This window comes from Pseudophryne corroboree, chromosome 10 (genome assembly GCF_028390025.1).
Source record: "Pseudophryne corroboree isolate aPseCor3 chromosome 10, aPseCor3.hap2, whole genome shotgun sequence".
Lineage (NCBI taxonomy): Eukaryota > Metazoa > Chordata > Amphibia > Anura > Myobatrachidae > Pseudophryne > Pseudophryne corroboree.
In genome coordinates, this window is record NC_086453.1 from 329,974,375 (window position 1) to 329,997,648 (window position 23,274).

Genomic DNA, 23,274 nt, shown 5'->3' on the forward strand with positions numbered 1-23,274 from the left:
ATTTTATCATGCGATATTGTCGCTAGTTCACGTTACATCACACAGTAGTACCACTTTACCTTATAAACGTCACTTCTCACAGCAGTGCCCCTTATTCACATTACAACACACTGAATTGCTCATTATTCACATTACACCACACCATTTTGCTCTTTATTCACATTAGACCACACTGTAGTGCCCTTTCTATATGTTATGCCAAACAGTAGAGCACCTTATACACATAATGCCACACATTAGTAATGCATTTATACACATAATACATAGTAATGCCCCTTACACATACTGTATGGCACACATTATTAATGTCCATATACACATAATGCGCCTTACACATTATGCCAACCTTTATTAATGCCCTTATACCCTTAAAGGCCCTTACACATATGCCGCACATTAATAATGCCCTTATACACATAATGACACACATAGTGCCCCTTACACATATGACGCACATTATTAGTGCACTTATACACATAATGACACACATAGTGCCCCTTACACATATGCCGCACAGTATTACTGCATTTATACCAGAGATGAGCGGGTTCGGTTCCTCGGAATCCGAACCCGCCCGAACTTCAGCCTTTTTTGCACGGGTCCGAGCAGACTCGGATCCTCCCGCCTTGCTCGGTTAACCCGAGCGCGCCCGAACGTCATCATCCCGCTGTCGGATTCTCGCGAGACTCGGATTCTATATAAGGAGCCGCGCGTCGCCGCCATTTTCACACGTGCATTGAGATTGATAGGGAGAGGACGTGGCTGGCGTCCTCTCCGTTTAGAATAGATTAGAGAGACACTTGATTTACTAATTTTGGGGAGCATTAGGAGTACTCAGTACAGTGCAGAGTTTTGCTGATAGTGACCACCAGTTTTATTTATAATCCGTTCTCTGCCTGAAAAAAAACGATACACAGTCACATACCATATCTGTGCTCAGCCTCAGTGTGCTGCATGATATATCATCTATGTATATCTGACTGTGCTGAGTGCTCACTGCTCACACAGCTGAATTGTGGGGGAGACTGGGGTGCAGTTATAGCAGGAGTACAGTGCACACTTTTGCTGCCAGTGACCACCAGTATATTGTCTGCCTGAAAAAGTTAAACACTCCTGTGGTGTTTTTTTTATTCTATAGTATAAACGCATTCTCCTGACAGTGTCCAGCAAGTCCGTCATTCATTATATTATATAAATATTTACCTACAGTAGTGTTATATATTTTTTTTTTCATCTCTATCATCTTTATCATCTCTATATTAGCAGACGCAGTACGGTAGTCCACGGCTGTGGCTATCTCTGTGTCGTCAGTGCTCGTCCATAATTGTATACCTACCTACCTGTGGTGGGGTTTTTTTTTCTATCTTCTTCATACTAGTAGTTTAGGAGTCTGCTGACAGTGTCCACCAGGTCCGTCATTATAATCCTACAGTAGTAATATATTTAGTATATTATCTATACTAGCAGACGCAGTACGGTAGTCCACGGCTGTGGCTATCTCTGTATCTTCAGTGCTCGTCCATAATTGTATACCTACCTGTGGTGGGGTTTTTTTTTCTATCTTCTTCATACTAGTAGTTTAGGAGTCTGCTGACAGTGTCCACCAGGTCCGTCATTATATTATATACCTACAGTAGTAATATATTTAGTATATTATCTATACTAGCAGACGCAGTACGGTAGGCCACGGCTGTACCTACCTCTGTGTCGTCACTCGTCCATAATTGTATACCTACCTACCTGTGGTGGGGTTCTTTTTTTCTATCTTCTTCATACTAGTAGTTTAGCAGTCTGCTGACAGTGTCCACCAGGTCCGTCATTATATTATATATACCTACAGTAGTTATATATATTTTTTTTTAATATCATTAATTATCATCTCTATACTAGCAGACGCAGTACGGTAGTCCACGGCTGTAGCTACCTCTGTGTCAGTCACTCGTCATCCATAAGTATACTAGTATCCATCCATCTCCATTGTTTACCTGAGATGCCTTTTAGTTGTGCCTATTAAAATATGGAGAACAAAAATGTTGAGGTTCCAAAAATAGGGAAAGATCAAGATCCACTTCCACCTCATGCTGAAGCTGCTGCCACTAGTCATGGCCGAGACGATGAAATTCCATCAACGTCGTCTGCCAAGGCCGATGCCCAATGTCATAGTACAGAGCATGTAAAATCCAAAACACAAAAGATCAGTAAAAAAAGGACTCAAAAATCTAAATTAAAATCGTCGGAGGAGAAGCGTAAACTTGCCAATATGCCATTTACCACACGGAGTGGCAAGGAACGGCTGAGGCCCTGGCCTATGTTCATGGCTAGTGGTTCAGCTTCACATGAGGATGGAAGCACTCAGCCTCTCGCTAGAAAAATGAAAAGACTTAAGCTGGCAAAAGCACAGCAAAGAACTGTGCATTCTTCGAAATCACAAATCCACAAGGAGAGTCCAATTGTGTCGGTTGCGATGCCTGACCTTCCCAACACTGGACGTGAAGAGCATGCGCCTTCCACCATTTGCACGCCCCCTGCAAGTGCTGGAAGGAACACCCGCAGTCCAGTTCCTGATAGTCAGATTGAAGATGTCAGTGTTGAAGTACACCAGGATGAGGAGGATATGGGTGTTGCTGGCGCTGGGGAGGAAATTGACAAGGAGGATTCTGATGGTGAGGTGGTTTGTTTAAGTCAGGCACCCGGGGAGACACCTGTTGTCCGTGGGAGGAATATGGCCATTGACATGCCTGGTGAAAATACCAAAAAAATCAGCTCTTCGGTGTGAAAGTATTTCAACAGAAATGCGGACAACAGGTGTCAAGCCGTGTGTTGCCTTTGTCAAGCTGTAATAAGTAGGGGTAAGGACGTTAACCACCTCGGAACATCCTCCCTTATACGTCACCTGCAGCGCATTCATCATAAGTCAGTGACAAGTTCAAAAACTTTGGGCGACAGCGGAAGCAGTCCACTGACCAGTAAATCCCTTCCTCTTGTAACCAAGCTCACGCAAACCACCCCACCAACTCCCTCAGTGTCAATTTCCTCCTTCCCCAGGAATGCCAATAGTCCTGCAGGCCATGTCACTGGCAATTCTGACGAGTCCTCTCCTGCCTGGGATTCCTCCGATGCATTCTTGAGTGTAACGCCTACTGCTGCTGGCGCTGCTGTTGTTGCTGCTGGGAGTCGATGGTCATCCCAGAGGGGAAGTCGTAAGACCACTTTTACTACTTCCACCAAGCAATTGACTGTCCAACAGTCCTTTGCGAGGAAGATGAAATATTACAGCAGTCATCCTGCTGCAAAGCGGATAACTGAGGCCTTGGCATCCTGGGCGGTGAGAAACGTGGTTCCGGTATCCATCATTACTTAAGAGCCAACTATAGACTTGATTGAGGTACTGTGTCCCAGGTACCAAATACCATCTAGGTTCCATTTCTCTAGGCAGGCGATACCGAAAATGTACACAGACCTCAGAAAAATACTCACCAGTGTCCTAAAAAATGCAGTTGTACCCAATGTCCACTTAACCACGGACATGTGGACAAGTGGAGCAGGGCAGACTCAGGACTATATGACTGTGACAGCCCACTGGGTAGATGTATTGACTCCCGCCGCAAGAACAGCAGCGGCGGCACCAGTAGCAGCATCTCGCAAACGCCAACTCTTTCCTAGGCAGGCTACGCTTTGTATCACCGCTTTCCAGAATACGCACACAGCTGAAAACCTCTTACGGCAACTGAGGAAGATCATCGCAGAATGGCTTACCCCAATTGGACTCTCCTGTGGATTTGTGGCATCGGACAACGCCAGCAATATTGTGCGTGCATTATATCTGGGCAAATTCCAGCACGTCCCATGTTTTGCACATACCTTGAATTTGGTGGTGCAGAATTATTTAAAAAACGAGAGGGGCGTGCAAGAGATGCTGTCGGTGGCCAGAAGAATTGTGGGACACTTTCGGCGTACAGGCACCACGTACTGGAGCAACACCAAAAACGCCTGAACCTGCCCTGCCATCATCTGAAGCAAGAAGTGGTAACGAGGTGGAATTCAACCCTCTATAAGCTTCAGAGGATGGAGGAGCAGCAAAAGGCCATTCAAGCCTATACATCTGGCCACGATATAGGCAAAGGAGGTGGAATGCACCTGTCTCAAGCGCAGTGGATAATGATTTCAACGTTGTGCAAGGTTCTGCAACCTTTTGAACTTGCCACACGTGAAGTCAGTTCAGACACTGCCAGCCTGAGTCAGGTCATTCCCCTCATCAGGCTTTTGCAGAAGAAGCTGGAGACATTGAAGGAGGAGCTAAGACATAGCGATTCCACTAGGCATGTGGGACTTGTGGATGGAGCCCTTCATTCACTTAACCAGGATTCACGGGTGGTCAATCTGTTGAAATCAGAGCACTACATTTTGGCCACCGTGCTCGATCCTAGATTTAAAACCTACGTTGGATCTCTCTTTCCGGCAGACACAAGTCTGCAGGGGTTCAAAGACCTGCTGGTGGGAAAATTATCAAGTCAAGTGGAACTTGATCGGTCAACAGCTCCTCCTTCACATTCTCCCGCAATTGGGGGTGCGAGGAAAAGGCTCAGAATTCCGAGCCCACCCGCTGGCGGTGATGCAGGGCAGTCTGGAGCGACTGCTGATGCTGACATCTGCTCCGGACTGAAGGACCTGCCAACGATTGCGGACATGTCGTCTACTGGCACTGCATATGATTCTCTCTCCATTGAAAGAATGGTGGAGGATTATATGAGTGACCGCATCCAAGTAGGCACGTCAGACAGTCCGTACGTATACTGGCAGGAAAAAGAGGCAATTTGGAGGCCCTTGCAGAAACTGGCTTTATTCCACCTAAGTTGCCCTCCCACAAGTGTGTACTCCGAAAGAGTATTTAGTGCCGCCGCTCACCTTGTCAGCAATCGGCGTACGAGGTTACTTCCAGAAAATGTGGAGAAGATGATGTTCATTAAAATGAATTATAATCAATTCCTCCGTGGAGACATTGACCAGCAGCAATTGCCTCCACAAAGTACACAGGGAGCTGAGATGGTGGATTCCAGTGGGGACGAATTGATAATCTGTGAGGAGGGGGATGTACAAGGTGATGAATCGGAGGATGATGATGAGGTGGACATCTTGCCTCTGTAGAGCCAGTTTGTGCAAGGAGAGATTAATTGCTTCTTTTTTGGTGGGGGTCCAAACCAACCCGTCATTTCAGTCACAGTCGTGTGGCAGACCCTGTCACTGAAATGATGGGTTGGTTAAAGTGTGCATGTCCTGTTTATACAACATAAGGGTGGGTGGGAGGGCCCAAGGACAATTCCATCTTGCACCTCTTTTTTCTTTCATTTTTCTTTGCGTCATGTGCTGTTTGGGGAGTGTTTTTTGGAAGGGCCATCCTGCGTGACACTGCAGTGCCACTCCTAGATGGGCCAGGTGTTTGTGTCGGCCACTAGGGTCGCTTAGCTTACTCACACAGCTACCTCATTGCGCCTCTTTTTTTTCTTCTTTGCGTCATGTGCTGTTTGGGGAGTATTTTTTGGAAGGGCCATCCTGCGTGACACTGCAGTGCCACTCCTAGATGGGCCAGGTGTTTGTGTCGGCCACTTGGGTCGCTGAGCTTAATCACACAGCTACCTCATTGCGCCTCTTTTTTTTCTTCTTTGCGTCATGTGCTGTTTGGGGAGTGTTTTTTGGAAGGGCCATCCTGCGTGACACTGCAGTGCCACTCCTAGATGGGCCAGGTGTTTGTGTCGGCCACTAGGGTCGCTTAGCTTACTCACACAGCTACCTCATTGCGCCTCTTTTTTTTCTTCTTTGCGTCATGTGCTGTTTGGGGAGTATTTTTTGGAAGGGCCATCCTGCGTGACACTGCAGTGACACTCCTAGATGGGCCAGGTGTTTGTGTCGGCCTCTTGGGTCGCTTAGCTTAGCCATCCAGCGACCTCGGTGCAAATTTTAGGACTAAAAATAATATTGTGAGGTGTGAGGTGTTCAGAATAGACTGAAAATGAGTGGAAATTATGGTTATTGAGGTTAATAATACTTTGGGATCAAAATGACCCCAAAATTCTATGATTTAAGCTGTTTTTTAGGGTTTTTTGAAAAAAACACCCGAATCCAAAACACACCCGAATCCGACAAAAAAAAAAATCGGTGAGGCTTTGCCAAAACGCGTTCGAACCCAAAACACGGCCGCGGAACCGAACCCAAAACCAAAACACAAAACCCGAAAAATTTCCGGTGCACATCTCTAATTTATACTAGAGATGTGCACCGGAAATTTTTCGGGTTTTGTGTTTTGGTTTTGGATTCGGTTCTGCGGCTGTGTTTTGGATTCGGACGCGTTTTGGCAAAACCTCCCTGAAATTTTTTTGTCGGATTCGGGTGTTTTTTTTCCAAAAGCCCTTCAAAAACAGCTTAAATCATAGAATTTGGGGGTAATTTTGATCCTATAGTATTATTAACCTCAATAACCACAATTTCCACTTATTTCCAGTCTATTCTGAACACCTCACACCTCACAATACTATTTTTAGTCCTAAAATTTGCACCGAGGTCGCTGGATGACTAAGCAAAGCGACCCAAGAGGGTGGCACAAACACCTGGCCCATCTAGGAGTGGCACTGCAGTGTCAGACAGGATGGCACTTAAAAAAATTGGCCCCAAACAGCACATGATGCAAAGAAAAGAGAAAAAGAGGTGCATTGTGGTCGCTGGACGGCTAAGCTAAGCGACACAAACACCTCAATATCACAGGAATTATTTGTTCTAATCAATGGTATTATTGGTCCAAATCACTGGAAGAAAATGACAAAATCGCTGGAATTATTCGTTCTAATCAATGGTATTATTGGTCCAAATCACTGGAAGAAAACAACAAAATCACTGGAATTATTCGTTCTAATCAATGGTATTATTGGTACAAATCACTGGAAGAAAATGACAAAATCACTGGAATTATTCGTTCTAATCAATGGTATTATTGGTCCAAATCACTGGAAGAAAATGGAATGGATGGATACTTGCAGTTACACAGAGCTGCAAGATACAGCAATGGCCTACTGTACTGTACAACTGTATACTGTTAGTCACCAAAATGCTGCACTGTAATACTATATATACTGCTCACAAAAATGCCGCACAGATATGGAATGGCTACTTGCAGTGACACAGAGCTGCAAGATACAGCAATGGCCTACTGTATTGTACTACTATAATTATTATATAGATGACAGATATAAAGTTACATTGTGGGGGAATCCAGTATACGTTCTGTCACCAGGTACCAGTGAATGACCACATCATGTATATAGGTGACAGATATAACGTTACATTGTGGGGGAATCCAGTATACGTTCTGTCACCAGGTACCAGTGAATGACCACATCATATATATAGGTGACAGATATAAAGTTACATTGTGGGGGAATCCAGTATACGTTCTGTCACCAGATACCAGTGAATGACCACATCATGTATATAGGTGACAGATATAAAGTTACATTGTGGGGGAATCCAGTATACATTCTGTCACCAGATACCAGTGAATGACCACATCATGTATATAGGTGACAGATATAAAGTTACATTGTGAGGGAATCCAGTATACGTTCTGTCACCAGGTACCAGTGAATGGCCACATCATGTATATAGGTGACAGATATAAAGTTACATTGTGGGGGAATCCAGTATACGTTATGTCACCAGGTACCAGTGAATGACCACATCATGTATATAGGTGACAGATATAAATTTACATTGTGGGGGAATCCAGTATACGTTCTGTCACCGGGTACCAGTGAATGACCACATCATGTATATAGATGACAGATATAAAGTTACATTGTGGGGGAATCCAGTATACGTTCTGTCACCAGGTACCAGTGAAAGACCACATCATGTATATAGGTGACAGATATAACGTTACATTGTGGGGGAATCCAGTATACGTTCTGTCACCAGGTACCAGTGAATGGCCACATCATGTATATAGGTGACAGATATAAAGTTACATTGTGAGGGAATCCAGTATACGTTCTGTCACCAGGTACCAGTGAATGGCCACATCATGTATATAGGACACAGATATAAAGTTACATTGTGGGGGAATCCAGTATACGTTCTGTCACCGGGTACCAGTGAATGGCCACATCATGTATATAGATGACAGATATAAAGTTACATTGTGGGGGAATCCAGTATACGTTCTGTCACCAGGTACCAGTGAATGACCACATCATGTATATAGGTGACAGATATAAAGTTACATTGTGGGGGAATCCAGTATACGTTCTGTCACCAGGTACCAGTGAATGACCACATCATGTATATAGGTGGCGGATATAAAGTTACATTGTGGGGGAATCCAGTATACGTTCTGTCACCAGGTACCAGTGAATGACCACATCATGTATATAGGTGACAGATATAAAGTTACATTGTGGAAGAATCCAGTATACGTTCTGTCACCAGGTACCAGTGAATGACCACATCATGTATATAGGTGACAGATATAACGTTACATTGTGGGGGAATCCAGTATACGTTCTGTCACAAGGTACCAGTGAATGGCCACATCATGTATATAGGTGACAGATATAAAGTTACATTGTGAGGGAATCCAGTATACGTTCTGTCACCAGGTACCAGTGAATGGCCACATCATGTATATAGGTGACAGATATAAAGTTACATTGTGAAGGAATCCAGTATACGTTCTGTCACCGGGTACCAGTGAATGACCACATCATGTATATAGGTGACAGATATAAAGTTACATTGTGGGGGAATCCAGTATACGTTCTGTCACCAGGTACCAGTGAATGACCACATCATGTATATAGGTGACAGATATAAAGTTACATTGTGGGGGAATCCAGTATACATTCTGTCACCAGATACCAGTGAATGACCACATCATGTATATAGGTGACAGATATAAAGTTACATTGTGAGGGAATCCAGTATACGTTCTGTCACCAGGTACCAGTGAATGGCCACATCATGTATATAGGTGACAGATATAAAGTTACATTGTGGGGGAATCCAGTATACGTTATGTCACCAGGTACCAGTGAATGACCACATCATGTATATAGGTGACAGATATAAATTTACATTGTGGGGGAATCCAGTATACGTTCTGTCACCGGGTACCAGTGAATGACCACATCATGTATATAGATGACAGATATAAAGTTACATTGTGGGGGAATCCAGTATACGTTCTGTCACCAGGTACCAGTGAAAGACCACATCATGTATATAGGTGACAGATATAACGTTACATTGTGGGGGAATCCAGTATACGTTCTGTCACCAGGTACCAGTGAATGGCCACATCATGTATATAGGTGACAGATATAAAGTTACATTGTGAGGGAATCCAGTATACGTTCTGTCACCAGGTACCAGTGAATGGCCACATCATGTATATAGGACACAGATATAAAGTTACATTGTGGGGGAATCCAGTATACGTTCTGTCACCGGGTACCAGTGAATGGCCACATCATGTATATAGATGACAGATATAAAGTTACATTGTGGGGGAATCCAGTATACGTTCTGTCACCAGGTACCAGTGAATGACCACATCATGTATATAGGTGACAGATATAAAGTTACATTGTGGGGGAATCCAGTATACGTTCTGTCACCAGGTACCAGTGAATGACCACATCATGTATATAGGTGACGGATATAAAGTTACATTGTGGGGGAATCCAGTATACGTTCTGTCACCAGGTACCAGTGAATGACCACATCATGTATATAGGTGACAGATATAAAGTTACATTGTGGAAGAATCCAGTATACGTTCTGTCACCAGGTACCAGTGAATGACCACATCATGTATATAGGTGACAGATATAACGTTACATTGTGGGGGAATCCAGTATACGTTCTGTCACAAGGTACCAGTGAATGGCCACATCATGTATATAGGTGACAGATATAAAGTTACATTGTGAGGGAATCCAGTATACGTTCTGTCACCAGGTACCAGTGAATGGCCACATCATGTATATAGGTGACAGATATAAAGTTACATTGTGGGGGAATCCAGTATACGTTCTGTCACCGGGTACCAGTGAATGACCACATCATGTATATAGGTGACAGATATAAAGTTACATTGTGGGGGAATCCAGTATACGTTCTGTCACCAGGTACCAGTGAATGACCACATCATGTATATAGGTGACAGATATAAAGTTACATTGTGGGGGAATCCAGTATACGTTCTGTCACCAGGTACCAGTGAATGGCCACATCATGTATATAGGTGACAGATATAAAGTTACATTGTGGGGGAATCCAGTATACGTTCTGTCACCAGGTACCAGTGAATGACCACATCATGTATATAGGTGACAGATATAAAGTTACATTGTGAGGGAATCCAGTATACGTTCTGTCACCAGGTACCAGTGAATGACCACATCATGTATATAGGTGACAGATATAAAGTTACATTGTGGAAGAATCCAGTATACGTTCTGTCACCAGGTACCAGTGAATGACCACATCATGTATATAGGTGACAGATATAACGTTACATTGTGGGGGAATCCAGTATACGTTCTGTCACAAGGTACCAGTGAATGGCCACATCATGTATATAGGTGACAGATATAAAGTTACATTGTGAGGGAATCCAGTATACGTTCTGTCACCAGGTACCAGTGAATGGCCACATCATGTATATAGGTGACAGATATAAAGTTACATTGTGGGGGAATCCAGTATACGTTCTGTCACCGGGTACCAGTGAATGACCACATCATGTATATAGGTGACAGATATAATGTTACATTGTGGGGAAATCCAGTATACGTTCTGTCACCAGGTACCAGTGAATGACCACATCATGTATATAGGTGACAGATATAAAGTTACATTGTGAGGGAATCCAGTATACGTTCTGTCACCAGGTACCAGTGAATGGCCACATCATGTATATAGGTGACAGATATAAAGTTACATTGTGAGGGAATCCAGTATACGTTCTGTCACCAGGTACCAGTGAATGGCCACATCATGTATATAGGTGACAGATATAAAGTTACATTGTGGGGGAATCCAGTATACGTTCTGTCACCAGGTACCAGTGAATGGCCACATCATGTATATAGGTGACAGATATAAAGTTACATTGTGAGGGAATCCAGTATACATTCTGTCACCAGGTACCAGTGAATGGCCACATCATGTATATAGGTGACAGATATAAAGTTACATTGTGGGGGAATCCAATATACGTTCTGTCACCAGGTACCAGTGAATGGCCACATCATGTATATACTAGGTGACAGATATAAAGTTACATTGTGAGGGAATCCAGTATACGTTCTGTCACCAGGTACCAGTGAATGACCACATCATGTATATAGGTGACAGATATAAAGTTACATTGTGGAAGAATCCAGTATACGTTCTGTCACCAGGTACCAGTGAATGACCACATCATGTATATAGGTGACAGATATAACGTTACATTGTGGGGGAATCCAGTATACGTTCTGTCACAAGGTACCAGTGAATGGCCACATCATGTATATAGGTGACAGATATAAAGTTACATTGTGAGGGAATCCAGTATACGTTCTGTCACCAGGTACCAGTGAATGGCCACATCATGTATATAGGTGACAGATATAAAGTTACATTGTGGGGGAATCCAGTATACGTTCTGTCACCGGGTACCAGTGAATGGCCACATCATGTATATAGGTGACAGATATAATGTTACATTGTGGGGGAATCCAGTATACGTTCTGTCACCAGGTACCAGTGAATGACCACATCATGTATATAGGTGACAGATATAAAGTTACATTGTGAGGGAATCCAGTATACGTTCTGTCACCAGGTACCAGTGAATGGCCACATCATGTATATAGGTGACAGATATAAAGTTACATTGTGAGGGAATCCAGTATACGTTCTGTCACCAGGTACCAGTGAATGGCCACATCATGTATATAGGTGACAGATATAAAGTTACATTGTGGGGGAATCCAGTATACGTTCTGTCACCAGGTACCAGTGAATGGCCACATCATGTATATAGGTGACAGATATAAAGTTACATTGTGAGGGAATCCAGTATACGTTCTGTCACCAGGTACCAGTGAATGGCCACATCATGTATATAGGTGACAGATATAAAGTTACATTGTGGGGGAATCCAATATACGTTCTGTCACCAGGTACCAGTGAATGACCACATCATGTATATAGATGACAGATATAAAGTTACATTGTGGGGGAATCCAGTATACGTTCTGTCACCAGGTACCAGTGAATGACCACATCATGTATATACTGGTGACAGATATAATGTTACATTGTGAGGGAATCCAGTATACGTTCTGTCACCAGGTACCAGTGAATGACCACATCATGTATATAGGTGACAGATATAAAGTTACATTGTGGGGGAATCCAGTATACGTTCTGTCACCGGGTACCAGTGAATGGCCACATCATGTATATAGATGACAGATATAAAGTTACATTGTGGGGGAATCCAGTATACGTTCTGTCACCAGGTACCAGTGAATGACCACATCATGTATATACTTATACTGGTGGTCCCCAGTCCCCACAATGCAGCACAGTGATCAGATATTTGCAGCACACTGAGCACAGATATGGAGCGTTTTTAGGCAGAGAACGTAGATATTTTAAGGACTCTGAGCACAGATTATTTGCAGCACACTGAGCACAGATTATTTGCAGCACACTGAGCACAGATATTTGCAGCACACTGAGCACAGATTACCGAGCTTTTCAGGGAGAGAACGCTGCCACGTCCTCTCCGTTCAATCTTCAATGCACGAGTGAAAATGGCGGCGACGCGCGGCTCCTTATATAGAATACGAATCTCGCGAGAATCCGACAGCGGGATGATGACGTTCGGGCGCGCTCAGGTTAACCGAGCAAGGCGGGAAGATCCGAGGCTGCCTCGGAACCGTGTAAAATGGGTGAAGTTCGGGGGGGTTCGGATCCCGAGGAACCGAACCCGCTCATCCCTAATTTATACACATGACACACATAATGTCCCTTACACATATGCCAAACACTACTGCACAACCAACCCACCCACACACAGCACTCACACTGCCACTAACTGTGACCTCTGCCTCTGCTTGTATACAGATGGTCCTCATACATCTTGCCTCAATACGCCATGCAGCAGGAGATGCCTGGTGTAAATCAGCTGGCAGTTCTGCTAATGTCGGGCGCCTTCTGCTGATTAAAATGATATGCGGCATGCCTATATCCTGTGTGCAACTGTGGCTGTATCTGCATATGAAAGGCTATGTTACAGGGATTTACAGGAATACAGTGTAACGTAGCATTTCGTATACAGATACAGTCACAGTCACAAAGAATATAGGCATGCTGCATATCATTTCAATCAGCAGAAGCTGCTTGTGCCCCTAGGTATACCACATGCCCTAGGCATTTGCCTAGTTTGCAAATGGGGCCCCCTCCACTGCACGGTGCAGTAGTCTCCGGCATTGTGCCGGAGTCTACTGTGTATGCGCAGGCCTCCAGAAACATGGTGCCCGCCATGTCCCGGAGACCAAAATCACTACTGCGCATGGGTGGTGGCCATTTTGGAGGAGATTTATGTCACAGCTGCAGTACCCGACGCTGGACTCCGAAGATAAGTATTAAAATATGGGTGCAATGTGTGTGGTTTGGGGCCCCTCTGGACCCAGGGGCCCATGTGCACCGCACAAATTGTATCCATTCTAGAAACGCCAATGCATGTAAGTGTTTTGACTATATCAACAATACTTTGGTTTATATAAAATGTTTAAAGTGTCTATTTCTTTTATAGTAACCCTGTATTTTGCTTTATTCCTGTGCTAGCAAATGGGGTTTCCAGCCTTGAGCACGTGTGTATAAGTGTGTCTATATCCAACAACTAGAAATGTTACTTCACAAAATATGGCATCAGGACAGTTTTTTATGACATCACACTGGTCTGTTCCTATGTTATGGCAGTGGTCTGTTCCTATGTTATGGCACTGGTCTGTTCCTATGTTATGGCAGTGGGCTGTTCCTATGTTATGGCACTGGTCTGTTCCTATGTTATGGCAGTGGGCAGTTCCTATGTTATGGCAGTGGGCAGTTCCTATGTTATGGCAGTGGGCAGTTCCTATGTTATGGCAGTGGGCTGTTCCTATGGCATGGCAGTGGCCTGTTCCTATGTTATGGCAGTGGGCTGTTCCTATGTTATGGCAGTGGGCTGTTCCTATGTTATGGCACTGGTCTGTTCCTATGTTATGGCAGTGATCTGTTTCTATGTTATGGCAGTGGGCTGTTCCTATGACATGGCAGTGGGCTGTTCCTATGTTATGGCAGTGGGCTGTTCCTATGTGATGGCAGTGGGCTGTTCCTATGTTATGGCACTGGGCTGTTCCTATGGCATGGCAGTGGGCTGTTTCTATGGCATGGCACTTGCCTGTTCCTATGTTATGGCAGTGGGCTGTTCCTATGACATGGCAATGGGCTGTTCCTATGACATGGCAGTGGGCTGTTCCTATGTGATGGCAGTGCGCTGTTCCTATGTTATGGCACTGGGCTGTTCCTATGTTATGGCAGTCGCTGTTCCAATGTTATGGCACTGGTCTGTTCCTATGTTATGGCAGTGATCTGTTTCTATGTTATGGCAGTGGGCTGTTCCTATGTTATGGCAGTGGGCTGTTCCTATGTTATGGCACTGGCCTGTTCCTATGTTATGGCACTGGTCTGTTCCTATGTTATGGCAGTGATCTGTTTCTATGTTATGGCAGTGGGCTGTTCCTATGTTATGGCAGTGGGCTGTTCCTATGTGATGGCAGTGGGCTGTTCCTATGTTATGGCACTGGGCTGTTCCTATGGCATGGCAGTGGGCTGTTCCTATGGCATGGCACTTGCCTGTTCCTATGTTATGGCAGTGGGCTGTTCCTATGACATGGCAGTGGGCTGTTCCTATGACATGGCAGTGGGCTGTTCCTATGTGATGGCAGTGGGCTGTTCCTATGTTATGGCACTGGGCTGTTCCTATGGCATGGCAGTGGGCTGTTCCTATGGCATGGCACTTGCCTGTTCCTATGTTATGGCACTGGGCTGTTCCTATGACATGGCAGTGGGCAGTTCCTATGACATGGCAGTGGGCAGTTCCTATGTTATGGCAGTGGGCTGTTCCTATGTTATGGCAGTGGTCTGTTCCTATGGCATGGCAGTGGTCTGTTCCTATGACATGGCAGTGGGCTGTTCCTATGTTATGGCAGTGGTATGTCCCTAGGGCATGGCAGTAAACTGTTCCTATGTTATGGCAGTGATCTGTTTCTATGTTATGGCAGTGGGCTGTTCCTATGGCATGGCAGTGGGCAGTTCCTATGTTATGGCACTAGGCTATTCCTATGTTATGGCAGTGGTCTGCTCCTATGACATGGCAGTGGGCAGTTCCTATGTTATGGCAGTGATCTGTTTCTATGTTATGGCAGTGATCTGTTTCTATGTTATGGCAGTGGAATGTTCCTATAGCATGGCAGTGGGTTGTTCCTATGTTATGACACTGGTCTGTTTCTATGTTATGGCAGTGATCTGTTTCTATGTTATGGCAGTTGACAGTTCCTATGGCATGGCAGTGATCTGTTTCTATGTTATGGCAGTGGTCTGTTCCTATGGCATGGCAGTGGGCTGTTCCTATGGCATGGCAGTGGGCTGTTCCTATGTTATGGCAGTGGTATGTTCCTAGGGCATGGCAGTAAACTGTTCCTATTTTATGGCAGTGGGCTGTTCCTATGTTATGGCAGTGGGCTGTTCCTATTGTATGGCAGTGGGCTGTTCCTATGTTATCATACCCTCCAACATTTTACACATAAAAATCGGTACACATTTGAAAAGGGGGCGTGGTCATGGGTAAAGGGTGTGTGGCCACGAGTAAAGGAGGCATGGTCACACCCCTTTTCATATACTTTCAATGGAAGTTTGGAGAGCCAAAAATCGGTACAGACCATAAAAAAAGGTACTGTACCTGCCAAAAAGGTACAGCTGGAGGGTATGTGTTATGGCAGTGGGCTGTTCCTATGTTATGGCAGTGGTCTGTTCCTATGTTATGGCAGTGGGCAGTTCCTATGTTATGGCACTGGCCTGTTCCTATGTTATGGCAGTGATCTGTTTCTATGTTATGGCACTGGTCTGTTCCCATGGCATGGCAGTGATCTGTTTCTATGTTATGGCAGTGATCTGTTTCTATGTTATGGCAGTGATCTGTTTCTATGTTATGGCAGTGGGCTGTTCCTATGACATGGCAGTGGGCTGTTCCTATGTGATGGCAGTGGGCTGTTCCTATGTGATGGCAGTGGGCTGTTCCTATGTTATGGCACTGGGCTGTTCCTATGGCATGGCAGTGGGCTGTTCCTATGGCATGGCACTTGCCTGTTCCTATGTTATGGCACAGGGCTGTTCCTATGACATGGCAGTGGGCTGTTCCTATGACATGGCAGTGGGCTGTTCCTATGTGATGGCAGTGGGCTGTTCCTATGTTATGGCACTGGGCTGTTCCTATGGCATGGCAGTGGGCTGTTCCTATGGCATGGCACTTGCCTGTTCCTATGTTATGGCACTGGGCTGTTCCTATGACATGGCAGTGGGCAGTTCCTATGACATGGCAGTGGGCAGTTCCTATGTTATGGCAGTGGGCTGTTCCTATGTTATGGCAGTGGTCTGTTCCTATGGCATGGCAGTGGTCTGTTCCTATGACATGGCAGTGGGCTGTTCCTATGTTATGGCAGTGGTATGTCCCTAGGGCATGGCAGTAAACTGTTCCTATGTTATGGCAGTGATCTGTTTCTATGTTATGGCAGTGGGCTGTTCCTATGGCATGGCAGTGGGCAGTTCCTATGTTATGGCACTGGGCTATTCCTATGTTATGGCAGTGGTCTGCTCCTATGACATGGCAGTGGGCAGTTCCTATGTTATGGCAGTGATCTGTTTCTATGTTATGGCAGTGATCTGTTTCTATGTTATGGCAGTGGAATGTTCCTATAGCATGGCAGTGGGTTGTTCCTATGTTATGGCACTGGTCTGTTTCTATGTTATGGCAGTGATCTGTTTCTATGTTATGGCAGTGGGCACTTCCTATGGCATGGCAGTTCCTATGTTATGGCAGTGGGCAGTTCCTATGGCATGGCAGTGGGCAGTTCCTATGTTATGGCAGTGATCTGTTTCTATGTTATGGCAGTGGTCTGTTCCTATGGCATGGCAGTGGGCTGTTCCTATGGCATGGCAGTGGGCTGTTCCTATGTTATGGCAGTGGTATGTTCCTAGGGCATGGCAGTAAACTGTTCCTATTTTATGGCAGTGGGCTGTTCCTATGTTATGGCAGTGGGCTGTTCCTATTGTATGGCAGTGGGCTGTTCCTATGTTATGGCAGTGGGCTGTTCCTATTGTATGGCAGTGGGCTGTTCCTATGTTATCATACCCTCCAACATTTTGCACATAAAAATCAGTACACATTTGAAAAGGGGGCGTGGTCATGGGTAAAGGGTGTGTGGCCACGAGTAAAGGAGGCATGGTCACACCCCTTTTCATATACTTTCAATGGAAGTTTGGAGAGCCAAAAATCGGTACAGACCATAAAAAAAGGTACTGTACCTGCCAAAAAGGTACAGCTGGAGGGTATGTGTTATGGCAGTGGGCTGTTCCTATGTTATGGCAGTGGGCTGTTCCTATGTTATGGCAGTGGGTTGTTCCTATGTTATGGCAGTGGGCTGTTCCTATGTTATGGCAGTGGGCTGTTCCTATGTTATGGCAGTGGGTTGTTCCTATGTTATGGCACAGGCTGTTCCTATGTCCTGTCCCTGGTGCAAACCATCCATTCGAAACCTGTTGTGTGTTTGCTTCCAGCAAACTCCATGTAGCCTGCAATTCCACTCACCCTTGCTGAGCAGTGAGAATGGCCATTAGAGCCCAGTAACTCCCCTTTTGTAATGCTGCTTAAATGGTCGCATCTCCGTCCTTGTGTATGCTTGGTTCTGAAGTGTGTTACATCACGCAAAATACGCTCTTCCATTGGGCATATGTTCAGCTATGCTCCGCTCCAGCCCCTTAATTTACAAGCAGTAGCAATCTATAGAAGAATTTACATAGCTTTTATGCTTCCCCATACCGGTATAGTGGGGTTCTTTTAGAAAATGCGCTAGTACTGAGCTTCACCCCCATTTACAACAGGCAATCGCTGGTTTGCGTTGCCGGCATTTGTCTTCCTTCCAGAAGAATACTGATCTGTAAGCACAATGCGTCTGATTAAGAGGTGGATGCAATGGCGATAATTGCGATGTTGAGCGTTTATCTGATGCTGCGCAGGTGCAAGAAGTCCAGAAAACACCCACGGTGCAGGCATGACCCTGACCGGTGACTGGGACACAATGATAGGCCATCTCATGGACATGTTACGGTAGTGTCACAGGCGTATCTATACAAGCAGATGGGTTCTCGGATGCGGTACCGCAGCCACAGAAGCCATTTTTAGCTGAAGTAGAGAAGGAGACGCTGCGTCTGCCATAGGCTGGTGCAAGTGTCAATGGTGATGGTTAAGTATTTATACCTTTCATGGCCATTATAATTGGGTGTCTTGTGCCACCTTAGTAATGCAGCACCTTCCATTATCCCGGTACTTTGGAAATCTCCCATACCCCCCACGCACAAGGATTGGTTCCACAAGACTGATTAGTTCATGTCTATGGAAGACCTCCTGGTAGCTTCCTTAGATAAATCCTCTGACTTCACTAGCATTTAGTTTTCCTGGTTGGAATATGAATCCACACCTGTACACAAGACCAGACCTACATGGCCACGATCCCACCGGACTCGAGCTTCTAGGTCTTTGGACTTTGTCCTCCCATTTGCCCTATGCTTCACAGTCTGGGGATGCGGACAATTTACCTACAATCAAAATCCCCACAACCATTGACCGACAGTCAAAATCCCGACAAGGTCAAAATCCCGACAAGGTCAAAATCCCGACATTTAAAATGTCGACAGGTCAAAAAGTCAACATGAGTTTTTTCATTGAGACTGACTTGTTCATACTTTACCATCCCAGTGGATCTGGAAGGGGAATATAATAGTGTGCCGAGTGTAGCGAGGCACCATATCCGAAGCTGCGAGTGGACGCGGTACACTTATACATTGTCCATGTCGACCTATGTCGACATACACACAAAATAAATGAGAAAAACGTGTCGACTTTTTGACCTGTTGACATTTTAAATAACAGCTAGCGGAGAAAGGATTGGACAGGTGAATTTGTGCAATTAACTGGACGTACAAGACTTTAAAAAAAACATATAAATATAAGTGTTAGTGGTGTGTGCCTTAGTGTGGTGAAATCGGGTCCTGTTTAGGCCGTCCAGCAACACACCACTAAGCTTTGCCCAGATGATGCTGAACACTTTGGTGGACTCCTAAAGACTCTCCAACTATCTGGGCAAAGCTTAGTGGTGTGTTGCTGGATGGCCTAAACAGGACCCGATTTCACCACACTAAGGCACAGACCACTAACCCAAGAGGGTACGAAAATAAGGAGTTTTTTTCTATGTCTTTTTAATTATATTTATGTTTTTTTAAAGTCTTGTATTGTCAAACTTTAGTGCTATGAAATTTTAGCAGCATGTGCACTGTGACACTGTAAAACTGCTTTAAGATCTTTGCACTTTATGTATATCTGTTCCCAATAAATTGTGAATATCCCACCCATACTGAAAAAGTAAAAAGTGAGAGTGGTGGTATTTATTTGGGGTACAGCACATCCTTCTGGTAACAGCGCAAAGCCCTATCACCTTAAACCCTTTGGCTACAGACATTTTAAATATTGGTATTTTGTCCTTATCAGTATTTTAAATGTTTGTATTTTGACATTGCCGGAATTTTGACCGTCGGTCAATTGTTGTCGGTATTTTGACCATAGGGATTTTGATTGTAGGTATTTCATACTAAACCCCACGGTCTGCATAGTGGGGGTTATTCAGACCTGGTCGCTCGCAGGCTGTTTTTTGCACTGCTGCGACCAGGTAATTGCGTCCTACGGGGGTTAGGGCTGTGCAGGGCTGCACTCGCTTGTGCAGAGAGCTGCAGAAATAAAAAGTTTGTGCAGTCTCTGCACAGCTCAGGACTTACTCACCCACTGCAATGATCCGGCTTGGAGCTGACATCAGGAACTCTCCTCTTCAACAGCTGGGCACGTCTGCGTTTTTCCGGGCACTCCTCGAAAACGGTGAGTTTCCGCCCAGGTCTGCCTTCTGCCTGTCAATCTTCTTGCGTTCGCCGCTGCGAACAGCTTCTTCGTAAGGTCCGTCGCTCTGTGGCGCCCGCTGTTGCTGGTGACCGACGCGCCTGCGCAGTTCAGACCCTTTTGCACGGCTGCGAGAAATTGCAGTATTGCGAATGGGTCTGAATGACCCCCAGTATCTACTTCATGGCAGTTGACACCACCCCTATCCCGTTCCCTGACATATTCCATTCCCATCTTTCCTGCTCCCCTGGCGTCTTATTCCTACTTAGTTACTGGTTTCCCCTATAAGGATTATTCATTGTTCTATCTATGCTGTGTATTTTATTGAACAGTTCATGCACTCACGTGTTGTTGTTGGAGTGACATGTTTGGAATGTTTGCATACATTTGAATTTCTTAATAAAACATAATTATTATTTTTTTTTTAAAGCGGGCGCCTCAGGGCGTGCCCATTCCAGCGTATGTAAATACACAAGGAGAGCGCTGAAACTATAATTTGCATATTACAAAAAAAGCGCAATAGCACATGTAACTGCGTCCGCCTCTCCATCAGACCACAGTGTACATACGTTTTTCCATTGTGTCCGGTTTTCAGAACTAAATCCTGTTAAGTTTCATGAAACAAAAAGCGAAATCTCTGTTTACTTCTTTAAATTGAGTCAATTTATCACACAGAGCAGTATTGTATAGAAAATGACAGCGCGGTTAGCCACGCGCAGTGTATTATATGTGTGTACTCTGTGCTGTGCAATCTGTTTATGTATACAATTGTCACCTGTATATCCTCCATGTACTCTGCAACCAATGCCGTCTGGTGATAAATGTCTGTGTCTCAGTTTTCAGGGAGCCATATACAGTGCGGGTGGAGGATCAGAGCGCCATGCGTGGAAGCGCCGCCGTATTCAAGTGCCTCACTCAGCCTTCCGTGCAGGAGTATATCAGTGTCGTGTCCTGGGAGAAAGACACTGTGTCCCTCATATCCGGTATGTACTATTCAGTTTAATGCTATTTGCATGGAAGATCAACGATTAGGATTATGGTGGTCATTCCGAGTTGTTCGCTCGCTAGCTGTTTTTAGCAGCCGTGCAAACGCTAAGCCGCCTCCCCCTGGGAGTGTATTCTAGCTTAGCAGAAGTGCGAACGAAAGGATCCCAGAGCGGCGGCAAAAATAAATTGTGCAGTTTCAGAGTAGCTCCAGACCTACTCCTAGCTTGCGATCACTTCAGACTGTTCAGTTCCTGTTTTGACGTCACAAACACGCCCTGCGTTCGGCCAGCCACGCCTGCGTTTTTCCTGGCACGCCTGCGTTTTTTCGAACACTCCCTGAAAACGGTCAGATAACACCAAGAAACGTCATCTTCCTGTCATTCACTGCGGCCAGCAGTGCGACTGAAAAGCTTCGCTAGACCTTGTGTGAAACTGCATCGGCCATTGTGAAAGTATGTCGCGCGTGCGCCGCATACGCATGCGCAGAAGTGCCTGTTTTTTTGCTTCATCGCTGCGCAGTGAACATTTTCTGCTAGCGATCAACTTGGAATGACCACCTATGTACAATTAAATGCAAACTGGGCCTATTGTTGAAATGTTCGTTGTGTCGCCTCTTAGGAGTATTGTTGCGTTATGTCTGTTCTTTTGTATTGGAAATGGCTTTCATCCTGTTCCTGCTCATGTGAAATCATTATGTGAATATTTGAATAATGCTGCTTAAACAAACAGTAGGTGACTTAAGCGGATACATTGAATATGTAGCTTCCCAGAGATTGCACAAAACGTATTGTGTATTTGCAGATAATTCAGATGCAGTTACGTGGTATCAAATGTTTTACAGTAATACAAGAATTCCGTGCATCCCAATAGTTCTGATTCACAGTTGATGAAAGGGGTGGGGCTTGCCTCAAAGTGGGCTGGGCTGAGTCACTAAGGGGGTTGTGCAGGTTTGGGTGCAGTAGATCAGGTGTGGTTTGGAGGGATTGGGAGTGGGGCTTATTATCTACCTTGCTGGCATTAATGTTGGGAGATATGTAATTGGGCATTTTGCTGATGATTTACATTTGATTATATTTCTTCAACAGAAGCTTTAATATTAGTATTGCTGTGTCATTTATGTTAAAATGCAATTTATCACTTAACACAGTGGTTCCCAAACTTTCTTGACTCACGGAACCATAGAGCAAGGGGTCCCAACTGCAGTCCCCAAGGCACGCTAAAAGTCCAGGTTTTAAGGATAGGTGACTTTTACAGCACCTCAGTTATTTTGATCTAACAATCTCTGCTCAAGCATGGATATCACTGACACCTGGACTGTTAGAGTGCCTTGGAGACAGAGGTTGGGAAACACCGCCCTAAAGCAGTGTTTCTCAGACTCAGTAGCGGATCTTGCCACGGGCAAGCAGGATTTTTGCCCGGGGCGCCGCCTTCCGGAGGGCGCTGGCGCCATCCGGAGGGCGCCGCACCGTGGCAAGATCCGCCACTGCTGCCCGCTGTGTCCCCCGTCCGCCTCCGCTGCCCGCTGCCGTCCCCGTTCGCCTCCTGTGAAGGGAACTAGACGCTATGCGTCTAGTTTCCCTTCGTGGAGAGTAACTTTGCTGAGCGGTGCGCGATGATGTCATCGCGCACCGCACAGCAAAGGTCCTCTCCACGAAGGGAACTAGACGCATAGCGTCTAGTTTCCCTTCGTGGAGAGGACCTTTTGCTGTGCGGTGCGCGATGACGTCATCGCGCACCGCTCAGCATTCAAGCGGCGCTAGCAATGTACAGGGGGCGTAGCTGACCACGCCCGCTGTATTAGGCCACGCCCCTTTTCCTGCCCGGGGCGCAGAGCGCCCTTGAACCGGCCCTGCTCAGACTCAGGGGTCTATGTATTAAGCCTAGGATGGAGACAAAGTGGACGGATATAAAGTACTAGCCAATCAGCTCCTAACTGTCATTTTTCAATCCCAGCTGTGACATGTCAGTTAGGAGCTGATTGG

The 23,274-nt window shown here is 45.3% G+C and overlaps 1 protein-coding gene across 5 annotated transcripts in view; it reads left to right on the top strand.

Moving 5' to 3' along the window:
- DSCAML1 (DS cell adhesion molecule like 1) overlaps positions 1 to 23,274 on the top strand; it is a 392,568-nt gene that overhangs the window by 82,457 nt on the left and 286,837 nt on the right. For all 5 annotated transcript variants that reach the window (XM_063943609.1, XM_063943605.1, XM_063943606.1 and 2 more), the window contains exon 3: positions 21,142 to 21,288. In XM_063943609.1, coding sequence (XP_063799679.1) covers positions 21,142 to 21,288 — 147 coding nt within the window. The remainder of the gene's footprint in view (positions 1 to 21,141; positions 21,289 to 23,274) is intronic.